Consider the following 23,426-nt stretch of genomic DNA (forward strand, 5'->3'; position numbering starts at 1 on the left):
TTTGAGGGTGAGCTGTTAGTTTGAAATTCTCTACTTTCTGGATTCACATTTAAGAAATGATTTGGGGGACTGGAGCCAAGTTTGCCACAGGGGACACCTGAAACTTCCCACCCACTTACCTCCGCCACCATCTCTCTCTTTCCAGGCACCTTAGGTGTCCTGTTCTAATGGATTTTATTTCCTTCGACAGTGAACTCTGTCCTATTTGTAAAGGTCATTGTTGCTCTCACATGCTGCTCACCCAGATTTTAACATCCTAGGGGCACAATGTAGACACCATGTAAGAATTCAGAAGATACAAAGAAAAGAAAAGCAAAAAAGGAGAATGAAACAAAAAAATCCCAAGATATTGCCACATTTTGTGACAGGCGTGACTCCAAACTTGATGATTTTGATTAAAATCCACCTATGGCATGAAAAAAGCAGAGCTTTTAAAAAAGAGTTAATACATGCACATGTTATAAAATTCAAATGATACAAACAAGCATTCTTCTAAAAGGTAAATCTCTTTCCTCCTTGCCCTCAAGCCTCTCAGTTCTTCCCAGAGACAACTTGGGTCTTTCAAGAAATAGTCTGCATATACTTATGGATATATCTATTTTACACACTCAACCCCACTACACCTTTTTTGTCCGAGCACATATAATGGAATACTATACATACTGTTCTTCATCTTGCATTTTTCACTAACAGTAAGTTGCATATTTGTCTCTAGTAGTACAGAAAGAGCTTCTCCATTCTTCATATAGCTTCATAGATTCCACTGAGAGATGTTCATGGTATATATGGTTGGACTATTTTCTGTTATAAATATTCATGCAATTAATATTCTTTCATGATATCTTCTACATTATCTATCTGACCAATAAATATTTGAATGTTTATTTTGACCAATATTGCCGAATTGCCGTCTATAGCAATTGTATCAATTTATTCAACAAACAACATAGTAGGTTGAACCATATGCAATTTCATTTTGAAGGCCAGAAAAGCCAAAGGTTGGCGATTTCATGTGGTTCATTCTAATATGAGAGCATTTCATACCCTCGCCAACATAGGTATTGTCAAATCTTTTGCCAGTGTGATAGGTGAAAGTGTTTTTCCTTACATTGTAATTTGCATTTATTTTATCATGAGTGAGGTTAAGCATCTTTTAAGTACTTAAGGGCTCCTTGTACTTCTTCCTCTGTGAATTATCCAAATTCTTTGCCAATAGGCATCTTTTTAATACAATTTTTACTGTAAACAGCTCTTTAATATTAAGAAAACTGGAATATTACATCATATGCAGATATTTTGTTCAATCTATCCTCTACCCTGGGAGGAAAAAGAATGCCAGCAGAAGAGCCTGGAACAGCTGCTCACAGAGCCTGTACCTAGCTGCCCTAAGCTCATACTTAGAAGGTTCTCCAGGTCCCCATCACCCCAGTGGCTCCCCAGAGGGCTCTAACCACCTGAACTCACGCTGGCCACAGCCCGGTGAGGTGGCCAGGCCTGAATTTTCAGCTTTCCTTCCTGAGCCTGATACTGGCCACAAGCCTGTGTGATTTTTTTTTTTTTTTTTTGAGGCTATGCCCAGATTTGGGGGGGGGATGGGGGGGTGGCCAGGGACCTCCTCAACAAAGCTGCTGGGGCCTGTGCAGAGTGCAGCCATGGAAGCCTGGCCTCTTAACCATGTACCTAACACTTCCCATTTGCCCCCAGCAGAACTGCCTGGGGACCCCAAGGAGTAAATGGGCCGGTATCAGGTAGAGGGTGTTGCTTTCAGGGCCTGGGGGTAGTGCTGTAGGGTGCACCTGTTGGGACAGGGTGAAGTTATTCACTGTTTAATTCTTAGAATCTTGAAATGGCTTCATCTAGCAGATTGAGAAAATGGCATCATGACAGCAGTGGCTGGTGCTTGCGGAGAATTGCAGGTAATTCTTCCTTCCACTGAAATTTGGAGAATGGGGGTAAAGGAGCACTCTCTTCCCTTTAGGGGGAGGTCTCTAATGCATAACAGAACTGAAGTCCTTGAGTTCAAAATCTTGGGATTTTTTGTTTCTTTCTTTCTTTTTTTCTTTTTTCTTTTTTTTTGGCTTTTCTTTTCTTTGTATTTTCTAATTTTCTTTTTCTTAAAACCCTATACAGCATTTACTTATTTTTATTTATTTATTTTTTTGAAGATGGAGTCTCACTCTGTTACCCATGCTGGAGTGCAATGGCATGGTCTCAGCTCACTGCATGCAACCTCCGCCTCCCGGGTTCAAGTGATTCTCCTGCCTCTCAGCCTCCCAAGTAGGTGTCCACCACCATGCTCAGCTAATTTTTGTATTTTTAGTAGAGATGGGATTTCACCCCATTGGCCAGGCTGGTCTTGAACTTCTGCCTCAGGTGATCCACCTACCTCGGCCTCCCAAACTGCTGGGATTACAGGTGTCAGCCATCGCACCCGACCCCTATACAGCATTTAAAATCTTAGTCTCGTGCAATGCAATAGGTCCTTATCTGAGACCTACTAGATGTTTTAAATCTCAATAAAACTACAAACTGTAGAAGTTATCAGCCCTGGCTATGTATTAGAATTACTGTGGAGCTTTAAAGGAAACCTGTAATCCCAGCTACTCAGGAGGCTTAGGCAAGAGGATCACCTGAACCTGGGAACTTGAGTCCAGCCTGGGCAACAGAGGCCCCATCTCTTAAAAAAGAAAGCAAGGAAACAAAAGCAAAGACAATCCCATATCCGGGATATATCCTAGACTGACCACAATTTTGGGGTGGAATACCAGTATTTTTAAAGTTCCCTGGAAGATTTACAACCACAGGTTCAGAATCACCAAGTACGATTCCATCTAAGAGTTAGTAATGACACCATCTTATATAAATCCCCATAGTGTGATGTAGGAACCTAATTGCTCAGCTCTGCACTATAGCCGAGATGGTTTTGCATTGCAGCTTCATTTTCTTCTACCTGGACTCCCTGGGCTGGCAGCTTAACTTCTCTGACCTCAACACTTACTAGAGAATAATAGGTCCACTGTTAGCCTACTGAAATTCCCTTTAAAATGACCTGCCCCTTCTCTCTAGCTGCCTTTAGGACTTCTTTCACAATGACCTTGGAGAATCTAATGACGATATGTTTTGGAAATGGTCATCGTATATAGTATCCCACAGGGGTTCTCTGAATTTCTTGCATTTGCATGTAAACCTCTCTAGCAATGATTAAGAAATCTATCAAGATTAGGAAATTTTTTATGGACTATATCCTCAAATATGTTTTTTAAGTTGCTTGCTCTCTTTCTCTTTCAGAAATGCAACTGAGTCATAGGTTTGGTCTCTTTACATAATCCCATATTTCTTGGAGATTTTATTTTGTAAAATTCTTTTCTCCTCATTTTTGTCTGCCTGCATTGCTTTGGAGGAGTGGTCTTCAAGTTCTTAGATTCTTTCTTCAGTTTGGTCTAATTACTTGTTAATACTTCCAATTGTATTATGAAATTCTTGTAGTAAATTTTCTATTTCCAGAAGTTTAGTTTGAGTCTTTCTTAAAATGGCTACGTCATCTTTCAACTCTTGGATCATTTTATTGTTTTCCTCGGATTGGGTTTCAACTTTCTCTTGTGTCTCATTGAGCTTGCTTGCCATCCAGATTCTGAATTCTGTGTCTGACATTTCAGCCATTTCAATCTGGTTAAGAATCATTGCTGGGGATCCAGTGTGATCATTTGAAAGTAAGAAGACACTCTGGCTTTTATAGTTGCCAGAGTTCTTGCACTGGTTCTTTCTCTGCGGGTTAATGTTCCTTTATCCTTTGAAGTTGGTGTCTTTTGGATGGGGCTTTTTGTTTTGATGTTCTTTATTGCCCTCGAGGGTTTGACTGTGGTACAGGTTGAGTATAGTTGAATGTTTGTTTCTGGATGCTTTCAGAGGGCCAAGACTCAACTTAACACTCCTAGGCTGCATGCTTTAACACTGGGGGGCTAGGACTGGCCCAAAGCTTTTTCCTCTGGCTCCTTGAGGTCAAGCACCAGCTGCTCTAAGGGAACCAAGGTGCTCTCAGACTGCTGGCAATAGCATTCTGTTGGTTGCTGTGGGCTAATGTGGTCCAGCAGGGCAGCAGAGGGGCTGTGGGTAAAAGGTCTCTGATGGGCAGCACAGAGCCTGCAGGTGAAAGCACTTCAGTGGTGGCCACTGGCAAAAGTGCTCCAGTGGGGTGGCTGAGGCTGCCCTGTGAGCCAGCTTGGCTGAGGCTACCCTGTGAGGTGGCACAGATCAGACTTGCCCCAGTTCATCGGGAAAGACAGCCTTGCTCTCTCCAGGTCCAGCAGCTAACAAAGGTCAAAGCCACCTAGAGGAGTACAGAGGACCTTGGAGGATTGATACCTAAGGCCGCCTTCCGTTGCATCTGACCCTGCACAAAACCACCTGGGTTCCCAGTAGGTTCAAGCTTTGTCTCCGCCTACTCCTGGGCAGTTCCCCCTGCCAACTGCAATGTCGGTGGGTGTCATGATGTTTTCTGCCAGTAGGGTCCTGGAGGTCCATTGGTAGGAGTAGGCTGCTCTGCATTTAATTCTCTAATCTCTTCCTTAGGAGCCCTTCAGAGCCAGGAATGAGTCCTGGTGCTCTGCAACCCCATGCAGGGTTCCTGGCTTCCTCCCCCTTCAGCCCCAGTGTCTGCATCATCTTTTTATCCACTCTCAGTGCATTCTCTCTAAAGATCTTCAGAGCATGCTGATCTACTGGATATTCTGGTCTCTTCCTGGCTGCACCTAGATGGCCATGTTGTCCCAAGTCCCATACTTGTTTTATTACAAAAGAATTTAAAGAAAATAAGATGAAATGTTCACCTTTGCTAATTACAGGTGATTACAGTGGTGTTTGGTAATGTTATTTTCGTGTTATTTTAATTTTTTATGCATATTTAAAAAGAGAGAGAGAGAAAGAGAAAGATTTTGACTGATTGATTCTAGGGAAGAATCAATCATTATTATTGATTCTGTATTCTCAGCTTCAGAATACATAAAGAAAAGGACAAACTGAGAGGGTTGCCCACAAGCCTAGATGGATGAGGTCTGCAGTATTTTGAGATTCGGGACTTGTGGCTACTGAAAGGCGATTTAGTGGGTTTCTATGCCTGAGCCTTCCCAAGATGGTCCCACATCCGTATTTAGATTCACATCCTGATTCAGCTGCCACTGCTCCCAAGACACACAGCAAGAACCCCCCTCCTCTTTCTCTGGAGGACCTATGTCTGTCAAATCAAAACTCTCCATTCTCAGTTTCTGACAGTCTTGCCACTTGTCTCTAGTGTCACACTGTCATCCCTATACCAAATGGCACTACTGACAAGGACCAAAACCAGGATCTGGGTAGCATCCTGTGGGAGTCAGCCAAGACTGCAGTTATGTAGACATCTTTATTTCCAAGTATTAACCTGTCTAGGCAGAAACTACATAATTCCACAGAGATCTTACTGAATCAAGATGTTAACAGCAACAAAGATGTAATAAAAAGCCCTTCGTTGAGAATCAGGCATCTTCATCCTGTCTTCCCAGACTCCACAGGGAGAAAAAAAATGAATACTTTACAAAGCTATTTCATAAAATGTTATGTTAAATGAACAACAAATTACTTTTTCTTTTACTAGTTTTTAATGCTAATAGTGCCATTTATTCCTGACCTTCAGAAATATGAGATATTTTAAATGACAACATAAAAAGAGTTCTTATTTAAAAACCCAGGCTACTTTAGACTGCATATTATTACTTATAAGTATAGCATGTGCCAGCATCATTCATTTCAGCATCCCATTGATATCTAACTGGTATATATTTCAGTTGACATTTATTGTTCTCCTGCATATGTGTCAAATTCCTTAATGCTGACTCTGACAAAGGCAGAGCACTTGGCATATATAAATTACATTTGCTACCATATAATCAGTGTTATCTATTAGAATGCTATTTGTGACAAATCATGTTCAAAATAAAAATTGAATTGATTTTTCTGTTATTTTAATATTGTGCCGCTCACAGCAAGCCTTTGATTGAATCTTAAACACTTTAATGCTCTATTTTTGTTTGAGGCAGATCAGAAATGGGGTTTGTACTATTCACAAAGCTAAAACAATTTGTAACACAACAAAATCAAATTTCAAAAAGCATTTTTATTTTCAAGCCAAAGGAATAAATTTGGTAAAGCTCTCGTTACGGGGCCCACAACTTAACGACAAAAGCCACACATGCACGTTTAATTTCTATGCATCCATTTTCATCTAAATTAGATTTTAACTTTATTGCAGGGTATGAAAAGCCTCTTCAAGGCTTTGTTTCTACCTTTTCTCTCAAGCGATTGCAGGCTTTCTCTTGGTGAATACAAGCTACACATCATTCTTTGTCCCCCTCCCACTTGCAGTTGGTCTGGGCTACCTTCTCTGTGTTCTGAATACAGAGGATCTATGTTTCCAAGCGGGTGTCTAGCAAGGAGTGCCTGCTTCATCCATATTGCTTACAAAATAAATCACACAGCCAGGCACAGCGACTCATATCTTAATCCCAGCACTTTGGGAGGCTGAGGCAGATGGATCACCTGAGATCAGGAGTTTGAAACCAACCTATCTAACATGGTGAAACGCTGTCTCTACTAAAAATACAAAAATTAGCTGGGCATGGTTGTGTAATCCTATAATACCAGCCACTCGGGAGGCTGAGACAGGAGAATTGCTTGAACCTGGGAGGCAGAAGTTGTAGTGAGCCGAGATCACACCATTGCACTCCAGCCTGGGCAACAAGAGTGAAACTCCATCTCTAAATAAATAGATAGATAGATAAATCACATACAACTAGATACTGGCTAACACCATCTTCTTGGGTTAATTTGTGGTTTAAAGCAGGGGTCAGTGAATTAGAGCCTGTGGCTGCCTGTTTTTGTATGACTTTCCCGCTAAGGATGGTTTTCACATTTTTAAATGTTCCTTAAGGGATACAAGAAAATTACATGAAATTAAAACTTCAGTGGCCCTAAATTTTTGTTGTAACATGACCACTTATTCATTCACCTATATAAGCATGCTACATGTATATATGTGAGATGTGTATGTGTGTGTGTGTGTGTGTGTGTGTGTGTCTGTGTGTGTGTCTATATAGCTACTTTCCTGCTAAAATGGTGGAATTGAGTAGTTATGACCAAGACCAAGACCATAAAGCCTAAAATATTTACTGTCTGGCCCTTTGTAGAAAATGTTTTCAAACTCTGGCTTAGAAGGGAGGGCCTTGATGATTTATGTCCTATTAAGTGGGTTGGCATCTTCAAAGCAAGAAGCTGAAGGAGCATCCAAATAAAATGCTGCATTCATGACAATGAATCTGATAGGAAAGTTTCTTGGTCACACTGGCCGAAAGAGCCTCAAATTGTTCATAAGTAAATAAAATGAGGGGAAAAAAGAGGAACCAAGGGAAACAGAACCACCCCAGCCTTCACCAAGGCGAGGAAAGATTTCCCACGGTTTTCAGAGGAAGCAGGACTCTGCTAATACCCCAGTTTTGGACTTCCAGGCTCCAGAACTGTGAGACAATAAATGTCTGTTGTCAGAGCCACTCAGTTTGTGGAACTTGGTTGAGGCAGCCCCATCACACTGATATACCTGGTATCTGCCAGCTGGACCCGCCTGGGGACTGGGATTTTGGAAAACCAGGGCTGGTTTGGGTGTGGTATCTGCACCGCTGTCAGGAATATGCCACATCAGGACCCAGGGACTGTTTGGTTAGAAGGTTGGGCTATGTCTTTAGTGAAGATCCTGGCCTGGCTGCACAGTGTTACCATGGGGGTTAGGAACCCTAGCTCATGGTCAATATAACCTGGAGAAAACCCACACAAGAACCTTTAGCCTGTGGAGAAGCAGGCTCTTTATTCCCACATGATGATACAAGGTCTTTATCATTAGAGAAATGCAACTGCCAATCACTCAGGATGCAGGTGGCAATTTAAAAATTCTTTTTATTACATTTTTTTATTGCTCATTGGGCATGATTCCAACATGAGAATGGCAGGTTTTGGGACCCCCACTTAAAGTTCACCTCTCCTTGGGAGACTCTACGCGTCTACCATTCTGCATAGTTTGCTGAAGACAGTGGCTCTAGATAAATCTTCCCACTGCATGGTACATTTTGCCTCTGAGCACAGCCACATGTCAACGGAATTCTGGGGTCCTCTCCCAGGGGCCTTCCAAGGGCAGGGCAGCTTCCACCTAGAAGAGAAACCATTCGTGTGAGCTGCAGGAAGCTGGCCCAGCTAAGTAGAAAGGCCACTGAAAACATTTCATCCCTTTCTAAAAAAGTGGTAGGAAGGAAACAGAGAGTCCTCCCTCACCTGGAATAGAAAAATCGGGATATTTTGGCAGCAGCTCTTCATGCTGCAAAACTTTTGGAGAAGGAGCAGAAGGTTTTGTGGTGCTAACTCCATATATTCTAAAACAAGAACAAAAGTCACGAAGTTACGAACCTTTTATTAAGACTATAATAAGAATAGAATAAATACAAATACATAACTATAAAATATAATAATATAATGTATGAACATGGTATGTTTATTTCGTTACAATTTATTCTAAAGGTAAAGATCATCATCCTCATTTTGCAGAAGAGAAAACTGAGGCCATGTGAGGCCTCCTATGCAGTGCCCTGGGGTCCCCTGCCTTCTCGCTCCCTCAGCACCCTTGGGCCTTAAGCCATTGCCAGGATGGTAATCCCGCTGGTTTTTACTCTCAACCCCTCCTTGCCAACCATCAAACACCACAGGTAGAGCTTCTGGGGAATGCTGAGCACAGGTCAGGAGCAGAGGGCAGCTGCCTACTGAGGAAGCCTTGAAACTGCAAATGAGGCACCTTCTCTAAGACAAATCACACACAGATAGTCCTAGCGCTGGAATGGGGACATCTAGTAAACCACTGCCCTGGGTTTGCACTTCTCCCCTTTGATCTTGTGCCTGGGGTGAGGACCCAAGACAGACTCACTCTTCATATGGTTTCAGACGTGCTTTCTTGGCCCTCTCTATGATGTCCAGGAAGTCCTTGTAGCAGTTTTTGCCCATGACAGCGTATCTCGTGCCACAGCCTAATTCAGTGACCCTGGCTCTCGGCATGTAGCCTGCCCAGCCAGGGATCGGGGGCTCCTGGAGAGGTTTCTTTACATATTTGCATTCTGTAAAAAGACACCATGTTTCTTGAAGGGTTTGGAAAGCCAGAGTGGACAATGCTCTTGAGTTAGCTGACACCCAAACAGTTAACCTACAGTGAACCCCTAGGCCTACAGATGCACTGGCTGGTTGATTCTATGGGCCAGCCACTACTAATTGGATGATTCTGCACGCCAGCCACCACTGATTGGTTGATTCTGCGTGCCAGCCACCACTGATTGGTTGATTCTGTGTGCCAGCCACTACTGATTGGTTGATTCTGTGTCATAGCCACCACTGGTTGATTCTATATGTCAGCCACCTTGATAGGGGCTTTACAAATGGTTTATGATTTAATCATCTCACAAACCCTAAGAGGTTGATACCATTATTACCTCCACTATCTGGAGGAAGAGACTGGGACCTTAAAGAGGTTGAGAGACTTGACCAAGGTCACACAGCCAGGAGGTGGTGGAGCTCAGATTCAAACCTGGCTCTGTCTGATTGCCAAGGCCTCACTCAAACAGAACCTGCTTCTCTCTTGGGTTAGGGAGAAACCATCAGACATCCCTCTGTGACAGCTTACATAAGGGAGGGAACCAAGAGAGGCATCCAGATCAGATGTGGCACCAGGAAGCACATCAGATGTGGCACCAGGAAGTGGCCATTAGGTCATGGCTCTGACTCCGGCTGGCTGGGTGATCTTGAGCAAGATTCTTTGCTACAACTGCCTCCCACTTCTGCAAGAGCCAAATTAAGCCACTGAGTCCCAGAACTTCAGAGCTAGAAGGTACCCTAGAGAACATCTAGTCCATCCTTCCCTGCTGTGGATAAAGAAATCAAAACTCAGAGAGGGACAGCAAGCTGCCCTAGGTCACACAGCAAGTAGTTGCAGAGCTGGGCTAAATCCCAAACTCTTAGGCAGCTATTCTTCATAATACTTGGAAAACTTCAAAGCACAGCAAACATGTAAATTATCACATATTCTTGAAAGGTTCCCATATAATTATAGCAATAACAATAAAGATAATCGATCCATTACTTTTCCTATGGGTCTTTAGATCTTTAAAATGATCTGATTGTGATTGTTATCATTATATAATCACGTCATCTGTTGCTGTTGTTGTTACTATAAAACCCCTTCCCACCCAGCTAGTACTTGGAGGAGTTGTATTCAAATCCAGGTCTGACTTCAGAGTCCATTTGCTGACCCAAGCCAAGTGACATTACCTCTCAAGGCCTTACTTCCCCTGTCTCTAAGGTGGGAATGAGTCTTGATCTCATAGAGGTGTTAAAGTGGTTAGCAAAATATCAGTGCCTGGCACAGAGAAAGCAACTAAAAAATGTTACCCACTGATCCAGAAGCTGAGATCCGAAAACTCATGACTCGCTTAGGGTCTCTTAGTTCTTGGACAAGCACCTTCTTCCCTAACCAGGACTGTGTCCCCTCCCCTCTAAATGTATCTTTCTGGTCGACCACAGCAGTGGCTCACGTCTGTAATCCCAGAACTTTAGGAGGCTGAGGCAAGTGGACCACCTGAGGTCAGGAGTTCAAGACCAGCCTGGCCAACATGGTGAAACCCCATCTCTACTAAAAATACAAAAACTAGCCAGGCGTGGTGGTAACATGCCTGTAGTCCCAGCTACTTGGGAGGCTGAGGCGGGAGAATTGCTTGAACCAATGAGGCAGAGGTTGTGGTGAGCTGAGATTGTACTACTGCACTCCAGCCTGGGTGACAGAGCGAGACTCCCTCAAAAAGAAAAGAAAGAAAAGAAGGAAGGAAGGAAGGGAAGGAGGAAGGGAGGGAGGGAGGGAGGAAGAGAAAGAAGTATCTTTCCTACTTTATGAAGCCTTTGCATTTGGCACTGACCCCTAGAAGGCTGAGGCGGGAGAATTGGTTGCAGTGAGCCAAGATCGCACCACTGTACTCCAGCCTGGGTGACACAGCAAGACTTTTTCAAGAAAGAAAGAGAGAGAGACAGACAGAGAGAGACAGAAAGAAATGTATCTCTCCCACTTCAAGAAATGGAGACTCTGCATTTGGTGCTGACCCCTGGGATTTGGAACTGTGCGGGACTCTGGGCACTCTGGGACAGCTCAGCTGGCCTATGAGAATCTGCACGGGTGATCACTGGTGAGGGAGATGGTTTCAGGGCACTGCTACCCAGGAGCAGAGGGTGGTACTGCCGATAGTACTGGTGCAGGGCCCGCAGGACAGTCTCCTCGGAGTTGACAGGCTTCAGTTTCGGGGCAGTGGCCACTGCATAGCAAAATTCCCGCAGCTGGTCTTTATAGCGCTGTGTTTTCTCCTGGAAGGTTTTCACACAGTAGTTCATGTCATCCTCCCTGGACGTTCCTTGGCAGCTGAGGAACGGCACGAAGCCTGCAAGAGCCAAATGGAATCACAGCCTTCAGCAAGACTGGCCAGCAAGGAATTCAGAGCCTGCCTCAACTCCCCAGCATTTCAGCCCACCCCTTGGCTTTTCTTCCTCAGCCAACACTACGTTTTTCCAAAGGCCATTAATACAAGCAGCACTGTTGTTTCCACTGAGGCTGGGCCCTCCCAAGGCCACAAAGAAATGACCTTGGAGCTGGAAAGGGAAGGCCCATTTCAACAAAGGCGATGACAGTAATACTCTTTGATAGCAAAGCCTCTGATGTCAGCCTGATGGAAAGTGGGGAAAGCATTTAATGGGCCCAAATGATAGTCTAAGGAGTAATTGAAATTATTCATCTTTTTAGAGAGAAAGCTTATTTTCCTTGACACTTCCCAAATGCAATTTGGGATCTTTCTTACTGGACCATCAGGAAATTGCAGGCTTATTAAAAGCAGAGCCCTATTACATAAAAAGGTAAATTCATTATCTGCAGGACCCACCCCTAGAACAATTTTTCACCACTTCCCACCAAGTAACATATAATCATTACAATTAGTATGGGTAAAACACAACTATTTATTTAAACTGGCGGCTGAATCCTAAGTACTATAATATTGTCACAATAAAACCATTTTTTTTTTGAAGAACAAATGAGGAAAACTGGTTAAGAACTTCGTTTTAAACTACAAAATAAATAAATATCTCTCCTTATGGAAGCCCAACATCTTTGCCATGGTCCCCAGGAAAACAAAACCTGGCTTCAGAGTTGACAGCAGAAATCCTCACCCCCTGAGCCCTACAATAATCCCTTCTGGAAGAAACTGATTACTAAACTAAACTTGACAGGGTTGGAAGTTTTCCATGCACTGCCCAGTCTCCCCAGCCCTTGGACAATTAAAAGATATCCTAATATTATGAGGGAGACCACAGAACCCTACAGTGGCACTTTGATCTGCTGAGGTTTGATATTAGTACATACATGCACACACATAAGCATACAGGCTACCTTGATTAAATCTTGCTGAAGACCAAGACATTTAAAATAGGTTATGTATGCTGGCTCCTTTAATCCTCACAACAATCTTATGGTATCCCATGTAGTGGGTTGAACTGTATCCTCCAAATAGATATATCCATATTCTAACCCCTGATACCTGTGAATGTGCTCTTATCTATATATAGGGCCTTCTTTGATGTAATTAAGTTAAGGATCTACAAATGAGATCATCCCGGATTTAGGGTGGGTCCTAAATCTAATGACTGATGTCCTTACAGATGAAAGAAGCAGACCTGAGACTCAGAGACAAGGGGTAAATTTCATGCGAGACTGAAGAGTGACTGGAGAGATGCTGCCACAAGCCAAGAACACCAGGATCACCAGAAGCTGGAAGAGGCAAGGGCGCGGGGGTGGGGGGGGAGGGCGGATCCTTCCCTAGCGCCTTCAGAAAGAGCATGGCCCTGAGGACACCTCCATTTCAGACATCTAGCCTCACAACTGTGAGGTAATCCATTTCCATTGCTTTAAACTACGTAGTTTGTGGTAATTTGTGGCAGTGGTCCTAGAAAACTAATACATCAATTTTATGGAATGTTGTACTTACCATAGAGAGGCAAGTTATTTATAGTCTCATAGATAGTAGCCAGACAGAGATTGGAACCTCAGCTTGTCAGAACTCAAAGCCTATTCTCAACCAGCCAGTAGGACCAGGGTGAGTCTGGGCAACCTTGGAATATTTCCCAAGCACCACTCCTCCTAAAATAGCTGTATGGGAGAGCTTGGGGTCTGCAAGGACCACTGGGTTTGTCACCTACAGGGATATGACTTAGTAAGTTCTCAGTAGCCCAGAAGCCTGAAGAGAAATAGCTTCTAGGTAGGGCAACCAATTTTTCCTGGCTTGCCAAGGACTGAGGGGTTTCTCAAATGCAAGATTTTCAGTGTTAAGGAAAGTCTCAGGCAGTCGCAGGACAAAGACAGTCCCAGACCAGGGCAGTTGGCCAGCCTTCCTTTAGGGGATGCAGGAAGGAATGGGAGCATAACAACCTTTGCGAGGGACTTGAGAAAACCTTAGGAAGGACAGGGCCTCAGCTTATTCGTGTGTCTATCCTGGTCCAAATTCATTCAACAGCCATTAAGTGCTTCCTCTGTATACCCGGCCATGTTCTGGGAAATGTGGTCGAAGTTCTGACTCTCAGAACCCAGCCATCAGCCATCTTCAGCAATGGAATGCTCTCAATGCATGTCTCAAAAGCTAGAGTGCCTATACTGGTCCAGTTGGCTGCACAGACACAGAGAGTGGGCCAAGGCAGGGACAGAGACCAGGAACAGGGTTCCCCTGCCAGGAACAGCTGCAGGGCACATCCACACTTACCGCTATAGCCTGGTATGATTGGCAGGTTTCTCATGAAGGTCTTGGAAGGCTCCATGATTTCTCTCTGTTCATGGAGGAAAGAGGGAGTGAAATGGCCTCATCAAAAGTCACTGCCTTAAGGAATTACTGTTGAGTGTGTACAAGCCCCTGGGAGTGGAAGAATGACCTTGCCAGGGGTTGGGCCTGAGAGGCAGCCCTACCATCTTACCCAAAGCCAGCAGACATAGCTGACTTCAGTCACAAACCAATGACCTATCACCAAGGGTCCATCACCTTTTATGTTAACTTGGATAACAGTGTACAGATCATACCCCCCCAGCATCTCCTCTCCCTGGAAGCACCCTCCCCTCCATCCAACCTCCAGCCATACAACAATTGTGAACTGTACTCATACCATGGCCCTGTGAGGCTCAGGAGCCTCAGTGGAGGGGAGAGATGAGGCCTGTACACCCCTGGACCCTCTTCTTGATGCAAGTGAAATCAGGTTGCAATGGTGATGTTGTGCCAGCCCCATCACCCCTGGAACATCTGGCAATGTCCAGAGGGATGTTTGGCTGTCAGAAGTGGGGAATGGAAGCTACTGATCATCCTGCAAGGCACAGGAGCCTCTCCTCACCCCTACCCCCGACCCCACCATCCGATACACACAACAAGGGAGAAGAAGTTCTGGCTTGAAGAGATCAGGAAGTCCCAAAAGGCAGACATGGAGTCCAAGGGAGGTAAGCGGAGGCCACCCTTTACTTCAGGGTGCTCCACTGAAGCATCACTTTATGTGGATGCTGTTTCTGGAATAAGATACCTTCCCTCTTTGGGCATCACTGGTCATTCCCCCAAGTGGACTGAGGCCTTGCCAAGTCCTGCCCTGCTGATCCAGTTCATCTCTTTAAAGTAATGCCCTTGAGGCTGGAAGAAGGGGATTCAAGGCGGAGGAGAAAGCCACAGTCACAGCTTAGTCAGCAATGACGGGGATCGTTAAGGCAGTTCAGCCCCCTGCCAGTCTGACGGCAGTGAGGACTGTGCCACGTCTAGGCTGGTCTAACGCCTGGCATCATGTGCCTGGCTCCTGCAAGGAAGCACTGGGCCTAGAGTCAGACAGGCCTGGCTGTGAGACCATGTCCCACCCATACTGACCACCTGCTTACTCTTCTGGAAGCTTTACATACCCCATGATATAAATGCTATATTATACCCATTCCCCAATTTAAAAAGACAACAGACATGGAACCCTGGCTATGCCCATGCTGCCGAAGCAGAACCCCATTCTCCTTTCATCCCCACAGCTTCCCTAAGAATGAGTTCCTATTGGAATTATCATTTTACAAATGAGAAAAATAAGGCACAGAGAGGTTAGATAACTTGTTTCAGGGTTCCAGAGTGAAAGGGGGTGTGAACAGATGACCTCTAAACTTTCAGGGGCAGGATAGTTGCCCAAAAGCATCAGCTGGTATAACCCCACCCTGAGGCCTGCCTGGAGGAGGTGGGCAGGGAGGAGGGTGGGGAGGGTGGAGTCCTGAGACAGGGGGCTAGGAGGGGTAGAAAGTACCAGCAGAACCCCTCCTAGCTGCCCTTCCAGTCCTAACCCAGGGCTCACCTGGGCAGGCCTGGATCTACCCGATGCCCACCTGTCCTCTGCCCGGTGTCCCAGGCTCCCTGCCTTCCATCAGGCCTTTGTGCGCTCATGCCTCGGAGCACAAAGGCCCTACTCCCGCCAGCCTGCCCCTCCCCCACTCTTCCCGGGGCCCCACCTGGAAGGCAGGTGAACTGAGTGAATTTGGGGCGCTTCCCTCGGCGCCTGGCACAGCCCGGGTCTCCTGGTGTGCAGTCGGGCATCTGCGCAGCGAACATCCAGCCTCGGGGCTGTCCTCTGCGCCTTGGCTGCCCCAACCAGGGCAGGGATCTGCGGAGGGCTCTAGGTCAAAACGGGCGTTTTTGCGGGTGTAGACACTGCGGCGGCTGGGTCTGGAGGTCTGGGTTGGGAAAGGGTTGCGTGGGAACAGGCGGGAGGGTGCAGTACCTGGAAGCTGCGAGGGGGGCCGGCAGCAGCGGGCGGGAGGAGGCAAGGCCTGGGGGCCCTGGCGCCTCCTACACGGGAGCGTCCTGGGCCTGGCAGCCCCTCCCTCACGTCCCCTGTTAGAAGAGGCGGATTTGCAGGTGGCCGGGACAGGTGAAGACCGAGAGGAGAGTCTGTGCACCTGGGCAAGGTGAGTCATCCTTCTTTCTAATCATCCTTAGGGAGCACCCAGCCTTCCTCTCATTGGATTGAAACCCACAAAGATGTCCGCCCTATGAAACAGATTTGGGGGGAACCAGGAGTGGGGTGTCGGCCGCATGCTGGCTGCTCCGTTTACCGAAAAAGACGCTGAAGCTGCGAATTCCAGCTCGTTTCCTGCACCTCCCTGCCTTCCCTACCTCTACTTTTCTGAGAATTGAACTGCAAATGGAGGCTGCTGAAGCCAACCACCATTTATATGTTGCTTTTATCCCACATTTAGAACTTACCTCGGGCCATCTGGAAGCTTTCAGAGCCAACCCTGGAGGATGACCCAGGTGTAGGCTCTGGTCACAGCCAGTTTCACGAGACACCAGACGGCTGGGATGCCCAGGGGCGAGAGCCCGGCCAAGCCTTCTGCATGTTTTAATGACTTTCATTTGGAGTACGGTGGCGTTGGCAGTGGTCACCCTGCTTATCTGCCCTCCCTCTGGCTACGTCACTTTCTTCTAGAGAAAAGGGGCTCTGTGCACACTGATGGGGGCCTTGGTTCCCAGCAAAGGGCCTCCTAGTCTTGCTAGAATCACTTAATAAAACTCACAGCACCTGGGAAAAACGGACAATCTCTCTCCACCACCTGAGATGGGTAGAGAGGGAGGTCAGTACTGATGTGTCCATCACGCAGTTTACAAACCCAGAATGGGGGGAAAAATCTGGGCCACATAAGATTCAGAGTTTTGCTTTATTAGACGTCTGTGAAGACAAGAGAGTTTGTAGACACAATCCTGTCTGTGGTGAACTGCTGCAAAGTTCTGTGAAGTTTGAATTTATCTTGTAGTGAAAGAGACCCCAATAGCTGATATTTTAGAATACTGGTCCATATTTCAAGCAGATGAGAGGTGTGACATTATGGCCAACAACTTTTATACTAGTCATCCACTTAAGCCATTTCCCAGCATACATATGCAGCTTAATCACAGATATTACATCTCTACAATGTGAAATTCGATCTTTGACTAATAATGCGTTTTGACTCCTGTTTATATTGGTGCATGCGATTCTTTGCCACCCTGGCAATTAACCAGACCTGGACTCTAAAAGCTAAACTTGATCTAAGTAACATTCTAAGGGTAAGGCAGCCTCTATAATCTGGACTAAGCCATCATTTTGCAAAAACAGTTGTATGGCTCCTCCTCTCTCCCCTCCTGCCTGTAACTTGTCTGTTATTCAGCATTCATTAATGCTTACTGTGTACAGAAAAGGTGGTTACAAAGGAAAGCCTTGATGATTCTGCTTCCAAAAAACGTCAATATCAGATAATGTGTCTTGGACAATTGAGCAATGGGTCAAGACAATAGGCCTTATAGATACTTTCTAAGATCTGAAAATGTGTTCAAGTGTACTTATCCAGTGCTCTTATTCTAGAATATTCCAGTGGGGGTGGGGAAGGAGGGATGGATTTGGGGGTTTCGTTTAAGGACTGTGACTACTGGGGCTGCAGTCCTGTGGCCAGAAGATAAACTTATCACCCTCTCTATCACCTATCTACCAACACTGCAGATTTCTATCAGCTCATTTAAGAGAAACAGTACACAGGGAGATAGCATTACTGCAAGGCAGGAAAGGCTTTACATTAGCCCAAATAAGAGGGATTTGACCATGTTACGCTCAACACTTAACCCAGCAGAAAAGTTGGGCTTATGAACCACTTGATTCCGTTCTTTGACCCTAGCATCCTGAAAACATCACACACAGTGGACCACGCTTTGCCCTCGGAGTGACTGCTCTGTCCCAGAAGGAGGGGTCAATGACCCCTCAGGATGCACAGGATTTTCTTAGGTTGTTCTGCACAGTCATATTGTTTACAGAACCAGAATGTTCAGCTCTCAAAGTCTGCACAGGAGAATGGATAGAATCTGCTCCTTTCAGTGGAATCTGTGACTCTTTGGGAAGGGTGTGCATGGAGAAGGGTCTGATGACGCTCCTGATCCAGGCGGTCCATGTGTGCTCAGTGTATTCTGACCCTAGGCACCTCTATCTATTGCTCAGTCTTTCGTACAAAGTCCATAGCTTGGCATCTGCACAAACTGATGCTTAGTAAGCACAACTAAGAAATGAAACTGGAAAATTAAGGACAGTAACAAAAGTATCATCAACAAAAAATCAAGGAGCATTTTCCTCTTTTCTAAAGAAGAAAAGCATGTCGTAAAAACAAAGATTCTGTACAAGATTCTAATATTATATGTACATAAAATTATATTACTCATAACTACATTGAAAAGTCTTATTTGCAGAATATGGCTGGCAACAAAGAAAGACCCATACCATTTAGCGTTGAAAGGAGGGCAGGTAGCAAGAGAACACTAGCAAACACACCTGTGTGCCTGGATAGATAATCCTGCTACTAAGTTATGTGAGTGGCGCTCTCTAGTTCTGTGATTTGTTCGCGTTTCACATTCTGGTAGGGAATTCTGCAGCAGGCAACGGGAAAAAGAAGACATGGTCAAATGAAATGTGAAATGCTATTTAAAATCTGCATATTGGCTATGATAATGGGTTTGTGAATCCAAGTTGCATTGGAAGTTCACTCATTCCCCATTCATTATGCATGCCTCCAGTGATTTAATGAATTCCAGCAGGTGGAAAAGACAGCCTTGAACAGATCAGATGGGCTGAGAGTCAGATTCTTAATTCTTTTGCCTCATTTGGCTCCTGAATGTTGCAGAAAACTGGTTTTGTACAGTGGAGAAGGAGAGAGTGAAAACCCTCCAGTTGGTTCCTCAGTCAGCTCCATTCTTAGTGTCCCCTTCTTGCAATTCTTTCCTCCCCTGGCCTTCCTGTGAGGTTTAAAAGTGCCATCTCCGAGCCCCAGGCAGAGCCCTAATCCCGTTCACCAAGAGGGCAAGGTATGGGGTCACCTTCACATGCAAACCCTCTTCCTAAAAGAACCCAACGAGGACAGCTGCACACTACGGGCTATGGTCTGTGTGTGAGCTTCAACAAAATCTCAAGTTAGTATTTCTCAAATTTCAGTTGAATCACAATGCGGTTCATACTACAAATGCAGATTCTGGTGCCCCTCTCCAAGAGTCGGCCTCAGTTTAAAAAGACGGGGATCCAGGAACCTGTTTTGAACACGCACCCAGACAATTCTGATGCAGGCAAGCCACAGACCTGCTGTGAAAAAACTGACTTAATCTGTCAAGTATAGATCTACAAATTATTTTTAAAGAGACTCGAAAAACTGAAGATACTAATGAAACATTGCATAGCACAGATTCTCTTCCCAAATTTCACCAGTGTGTCCCTTTCAAAATGTGGGACTAAATGGCCAAAACTCTTAGGGAGAGGAAGGTGCTTGGGAAGGAGGAGGGGGTTAATTTAAAATCTGTCTGCTCTTCAAGGCGAGAAGCTCTTCTGGATTTCTGAGCTTGCTGATGCACATAAGACCAATGGCAACCTCATTTTCTTACCCAGAATTCCTTCTAAGGTTCACTAGAATTATGAACTCAGAAATCAGGTCTTGGCATACTGGGAATTTATATCCCAGAAAATAATTTGGGATATGTCAGTAACTCTTTACTATCTATTTCCATCAATGGCAAGTTTTCACCTGCGAAGAATGTGAGGCATCAGCTCTCCTACTCGCAAAAGCCCTAGTGGATTACTCAAGTCTACGGTTATTCTTCCCTGAACCTCCTTGCTATTTAAATTAGATGAGAACCTAAAACAGTGCCCAGTGTAGGCAGCCTTCTACCACCAGCTAAAAGCATTCCCAATTCCCACTGACTCACCACCACTTTTAATCACATGATGATGAAAAGAAATTAACTGCAGATAGGTGCCATTTTATACTGACCACCATCCAAAAAATTTCAAAAGAGAAGACTCAGATGAAGGTCTCCTCACTCAAAGATCTCATTTTAAATCTAGAAAGACAGCAATAGGGCATGCTATTTCTACTTAACAGAGATCTGTTCAAAGCTGAGCAAACTCTGCTGCGGAAATGGACTGATTCCCTTCTCCATGGCTGTTTCGCCACTTCTGTACCTATGAAAACTAGCTGCTCTTCCAGGATCCTTTAATTTTCTATGTCTAAACCTTAATCTTAATTTCTGCTTTTCCAACTCCAGTGTACCCTCAAAACTCACTATTTCTAGCCCTGATTATTCTCATTTTCCCTGCTGAAATTCACATGGGCAATGGTGAGGGTCAAGGTTAGGGAAAAAAATAGTCAAGGTTGAGGTCAGCAGATGCAGATAAGTTGAGTCCAACGGGGCAGGCAGCAGAGCAGGAGAGTTAGTAATTTAAGAAGTCGATCCCAACTTTGACACTCTTCGAAGTGGCTATATCAACGGCTGTGGCTTTGATCTCGGTGTCCCCGAACTGCATGAGGGTCTGGATCTCCCTCCGGGCGGGCACCGCAGTGCCACTGGTCCCCGTGAGATCCAGGCGGAGCGTGCCACACTTCTTCACCCCGGGATCAGTGATGAAGCTGACATCGTCATGCTCAGAGCTGTAGATGTTGATGACAATGACCAGCTGGGAGGGCTTGGCCGGGGTGTAGCTACGCTTGACCAGCTCACCAAGAGCCACAGACTGGTCAGCAGAGATGAACTTGTCGAAGACGTCGGTACACCACCGAGTGCCATCCTTCACCAGCAGCTTCTCGGGCGGGTGCTTGCCCTCCACGTAGCGGTTCAGCACGCCCACCCCGTAGGTGAGTGGCGACCTGCGCACCTTGATGACCGCGGGGTCCAGGCCAAAGAGGACGGCGCCCTTGAGGATGGTGAGGCCCACGTCCTGAGGGATGATGATCCGGCACTTGTCCCCGAAGGCAGCCTGCACCGCCTGCTGCAGGAGGGGCGCCTCGGCAAAGCCGCCCACCAGAAAGAGGAACTTGACGGTGGACACCTCGGGCTTCTGAAACAGGTCCCCTGGAAGGGAGGAGGCAGGGAGAGAATGTCCTGTCACCAGAAGCCAGAGCAGAAGGGGGAACTGGGCTGCCTGCATCTGTGGGAAACAGACAAAGCCACTTGGGCCAATGGGAGGGCAGACTTCGTCCGAGTTCCTTGTACAGAATCTTTGCAGAATGGTCTTTTAAAGAGAGGGAGTTTGCACACCAATATGTTCAGGCATAAAAGCCAGAGCTGCCGCTAAGTAGAACACATTTTAATAGATACATGATGATAATTTTAAGTAGAATTTGGTTTGCATAAATGAATACTCCTAAAGCTCTCCAAACCTATGGTTCTGTTGGGTAAGTCAAGGCAGGCTGTTACAAATAGAATTCTCTGCTTTTTATAAAAATCCCATCCCACTCCTAGAGAGTCTGATTTGGTAGGTGAGGGACGGGATACTGAAAGAGGTCCCTGGTGAGTCTGCTATGTGTCCCTAGGCACTGCCACCAATGTAGCAGGATAACGACATGGCCAGATTCCATTTGCCATCTTGCAGGAGAACTTCCTTTAGTTCACACAACAGTTCCTTCTCCCCTAGCAGGGTAAGGGTGTCTAATATGTCCCAGTAAAGCAAAGAATATGCATTTCCTAGGGCCCATCACTCTCAAGTAACATTGCCTCAGAGCTTCCAGCTCGCTAATCTTTTTTGTGGTTTTAAAGTTTTGTTTGTTTTTTTAATTCTTCCTCTTTGTTATTACCAGCTCTCTGACTTTTGAGGCTAAATGGAAAGACTGGGTGAGACAAGCTCTCAGCAGCTTTGCAGTTTGAGGGAGGGATCCGGAGCCTGTGCCCAGCAACCTCTCCCATACATGCCCAAGCCTAGCCCAGCCCTGCAGGGTCCTTGCCTGTGGCTCCTGGATTCAGGCCAACCTGACTCCCATATACCCTAGCTGGTGATGCTGGAAAAGCCCGTCCCCTTTCTCAGCTGTGCCTTGCCAAGTAGCTGGGCCCTGGCTGATACTTACGGAGATGCTCAATGATGCTGTCAATGGTTGGCTTAAAAAGGGCATTCATGGCATCTGGACTCATCCTCAGCATCCCCTGCGAAGACCACTTCACAAAATCCACACTGCAGGAGCATAGCATGGAGAAGAGCAGGCAGTGAGGGTCTGCACAATACCCAGGCTTATCTGCATAAACACGTGCCCTGGCAGAACATCTGTCACATCTCAGTGGGCAGAAAAGGGGTTGAAAGTCAATAGCACCTTTGGAAACCCCTAAACTGCCAGGACCTGGACCCTCAGAATCTCAAAAGCTAAGACGTAATCTCTTCTGCATCATCTTAAGCTTGGCTGCGACTGACCTTCCCCTGGGATAGTGGAGGCCAAAGTCTAGTGCAGAAGACAAGGAGCTAAAGGGCTCACTGTGGTCCTTTTGCAGGATCGCAATTTCAACCCAACAATATTTGGACTCAAGTATGTTCAAAGCTCCCTGGTGAGTTTATTGTACTGCTACTTACGACTACAAATGTGTGTGCTCAGGTGCAGGTCCTCAGCCCTCCAGGCACCTGTCAGGTGACAGAGCAAGCCCCCTCACAGTCTCTGTCCAGAAACGACAGTGTGGAGCAGAGAAAGCCCTGGCCAGGAACCTGGGACTGTGGGGCTCTGGCCTGGCCATCACCACTGTGGAGCTCTGGGACTTTGGGCACATTGGACTCCATTTTCTCCAAAGCCGGTCTCCACGTCTGGAAGTCAAGGATAACTGCATTTGCCCTATCTCCTTCACAGGGGTTGTTGTAAAGATGAAGTTAAATACCACGTCTGTGAAAACACTCTGGAAACTTTCTGGCACTAAGCAAATGCCAGGAACTATGTATTCCCCAAACCTACAAGATGTGCCCTGCCTGCTCTAAGAGGCCAGGCAAATGGCACCTCTGTCCCTGATGCAAAAGCACACACCTGCAGCTTCCCAGCAACATGTTCTAGATGCTGGAAAGGAAATCCTTTCCATGGCATAGGCCAAAGGACAATGCAGTGTGGTATGGAGTGACCCCATGGCTAGCCACAGCCTGTTTGCTTAGTGGGAGGGTTGACAGAGATCTCAGAACGGTGTGGGTAGGTCTTGGGATTCCACACAGAGGACAGATGCCTTCTGTGGGTGGCCAACGGGACAAAGAACATCAGCCCAGTAAAAGGAGTCCAGACTGGCCCTGCTCCAAGGGCAAGAAGACCTGGCATGAAATCTGCTTAGACTTCCACTGAAAGGAACCAGGGCTTCTTGGGGAAATGGCTGATTCCAGGCCTGGAGTAGGGAATATACAAGATGAGCCAAGAATGTCTTGACATGCAGGAAGGCAAAGACACTGTCACCACCACAAGCATCATGGCAAAGGGACTCCGAGCCAATGTGAGGAGGCTC

The 23,426-nt window shown here is 45.9% G+C and overlaps 2 protein-coding genes across 5 annotated transcripts in view; both read right to left on the reverse strand.

Annotated features, from left to right (window-relative positions):
* Positions 1-7,996: 7,996 nt before the first annotated feature.
* Positions 7,997-16,740, reverse strand: SPMIP5 (sperm microtubule inner protein 5). Of its 2 annotated transcripts, XM_074382953.1 has the most exons (7): positions 15,913-16,740; positions 15,644-15,807; positions 13,899-13,962; positions 11,316-11,534; positions 8,990-9,176; positions 8,347-8,444; positions 7,997-8,224 (listed from the first exon to the last, which is right to left on the reverse strand). In XM_074382953.1, the coding sequence occupies exons 1-7, from the start codon at positions 16,106-16,108 to the stop codon at positions 8,079-8,081; spliced, it is 1,074 nt and encodes a 357-aa protein (XP_074239054.1). In that variant the 5' UTR covers positions 16,109-16,740; the 3' UTR covers positions 7,997-8,078. The 2 variants fall into 2 exon arrangements, with proteins under 2 accessions (XP_074239054.1, XP_010330925.2); XM_010332623.2 differs by having other exon boundaries at positions 15,644-16,740.
* A 90-nt stretch (positions 16,741-16,830) lies between these two features.
* HSPA12A (heat shock protein family A (Hsp70) member 12A) overlaps positions 16,831-23,426 on the reverse strand; it is a 185,515-nt gene continuing 178,919 nt past the window's right edge. For all 3 annotated transcript variants that reach the window (XM_074382949.1, XM_074382950.1, XM_039465353.2), the window contains 2 exons: positions 22,034-22,137; positions 16,831-21,044 (listed from right to left, as the gene is read on the reverse strand). In XM_074382949.1, the coding sequence (XP_074239050.1) occupies positions 20,407-21,044; positions 22,034-22,137 (742 nt within the window). In that variant the 3' untranslated portion in view covers positions 16,831-20,406. The remainder of the gene's footprint in view (positions 21,045-22,033; positions 22,138-23,426) is intronic.

This window comes from Saimiri boliviensis, chromosome 12, assembly GCF_048565385.1.
Source record: "Saimiri boliviensis isolate mSaiBol1 chromosome 12, mSaiBol1.pri, whole genome shotgun sequence".
NCBI lineage: Eukaryota > Metazoa > Chordata > Mammalia > Primates > Cebidae > Saimiri > Saimiri boliviensis.

Excerpts from the sequence above, each read along its gene's own strand:
- SPMIP5 (XM_010332623.2), bottom strand. The coding sequence starts at position 16,108 with ATGACTCACCTTGCCCAGGTGCACAGACTCTCCTCTCGGTCTTCACCT. Across the intron at positions 9,177-11,315 it reads GTACCACCCTCTGCTCCTGG|AATGCAAATATGTAAAGAAA; the intron begins GTAGCAGTGCCC and ends GTCTTTTTACAG. Across the intron at positions 8,445-8,989 it reads CGTCTGAAACCATATGAAGA|AATATATGGAGTTAGCACCA; the intron begins GTGAGTCTGTCT and ends TTCTTGTTTTAG.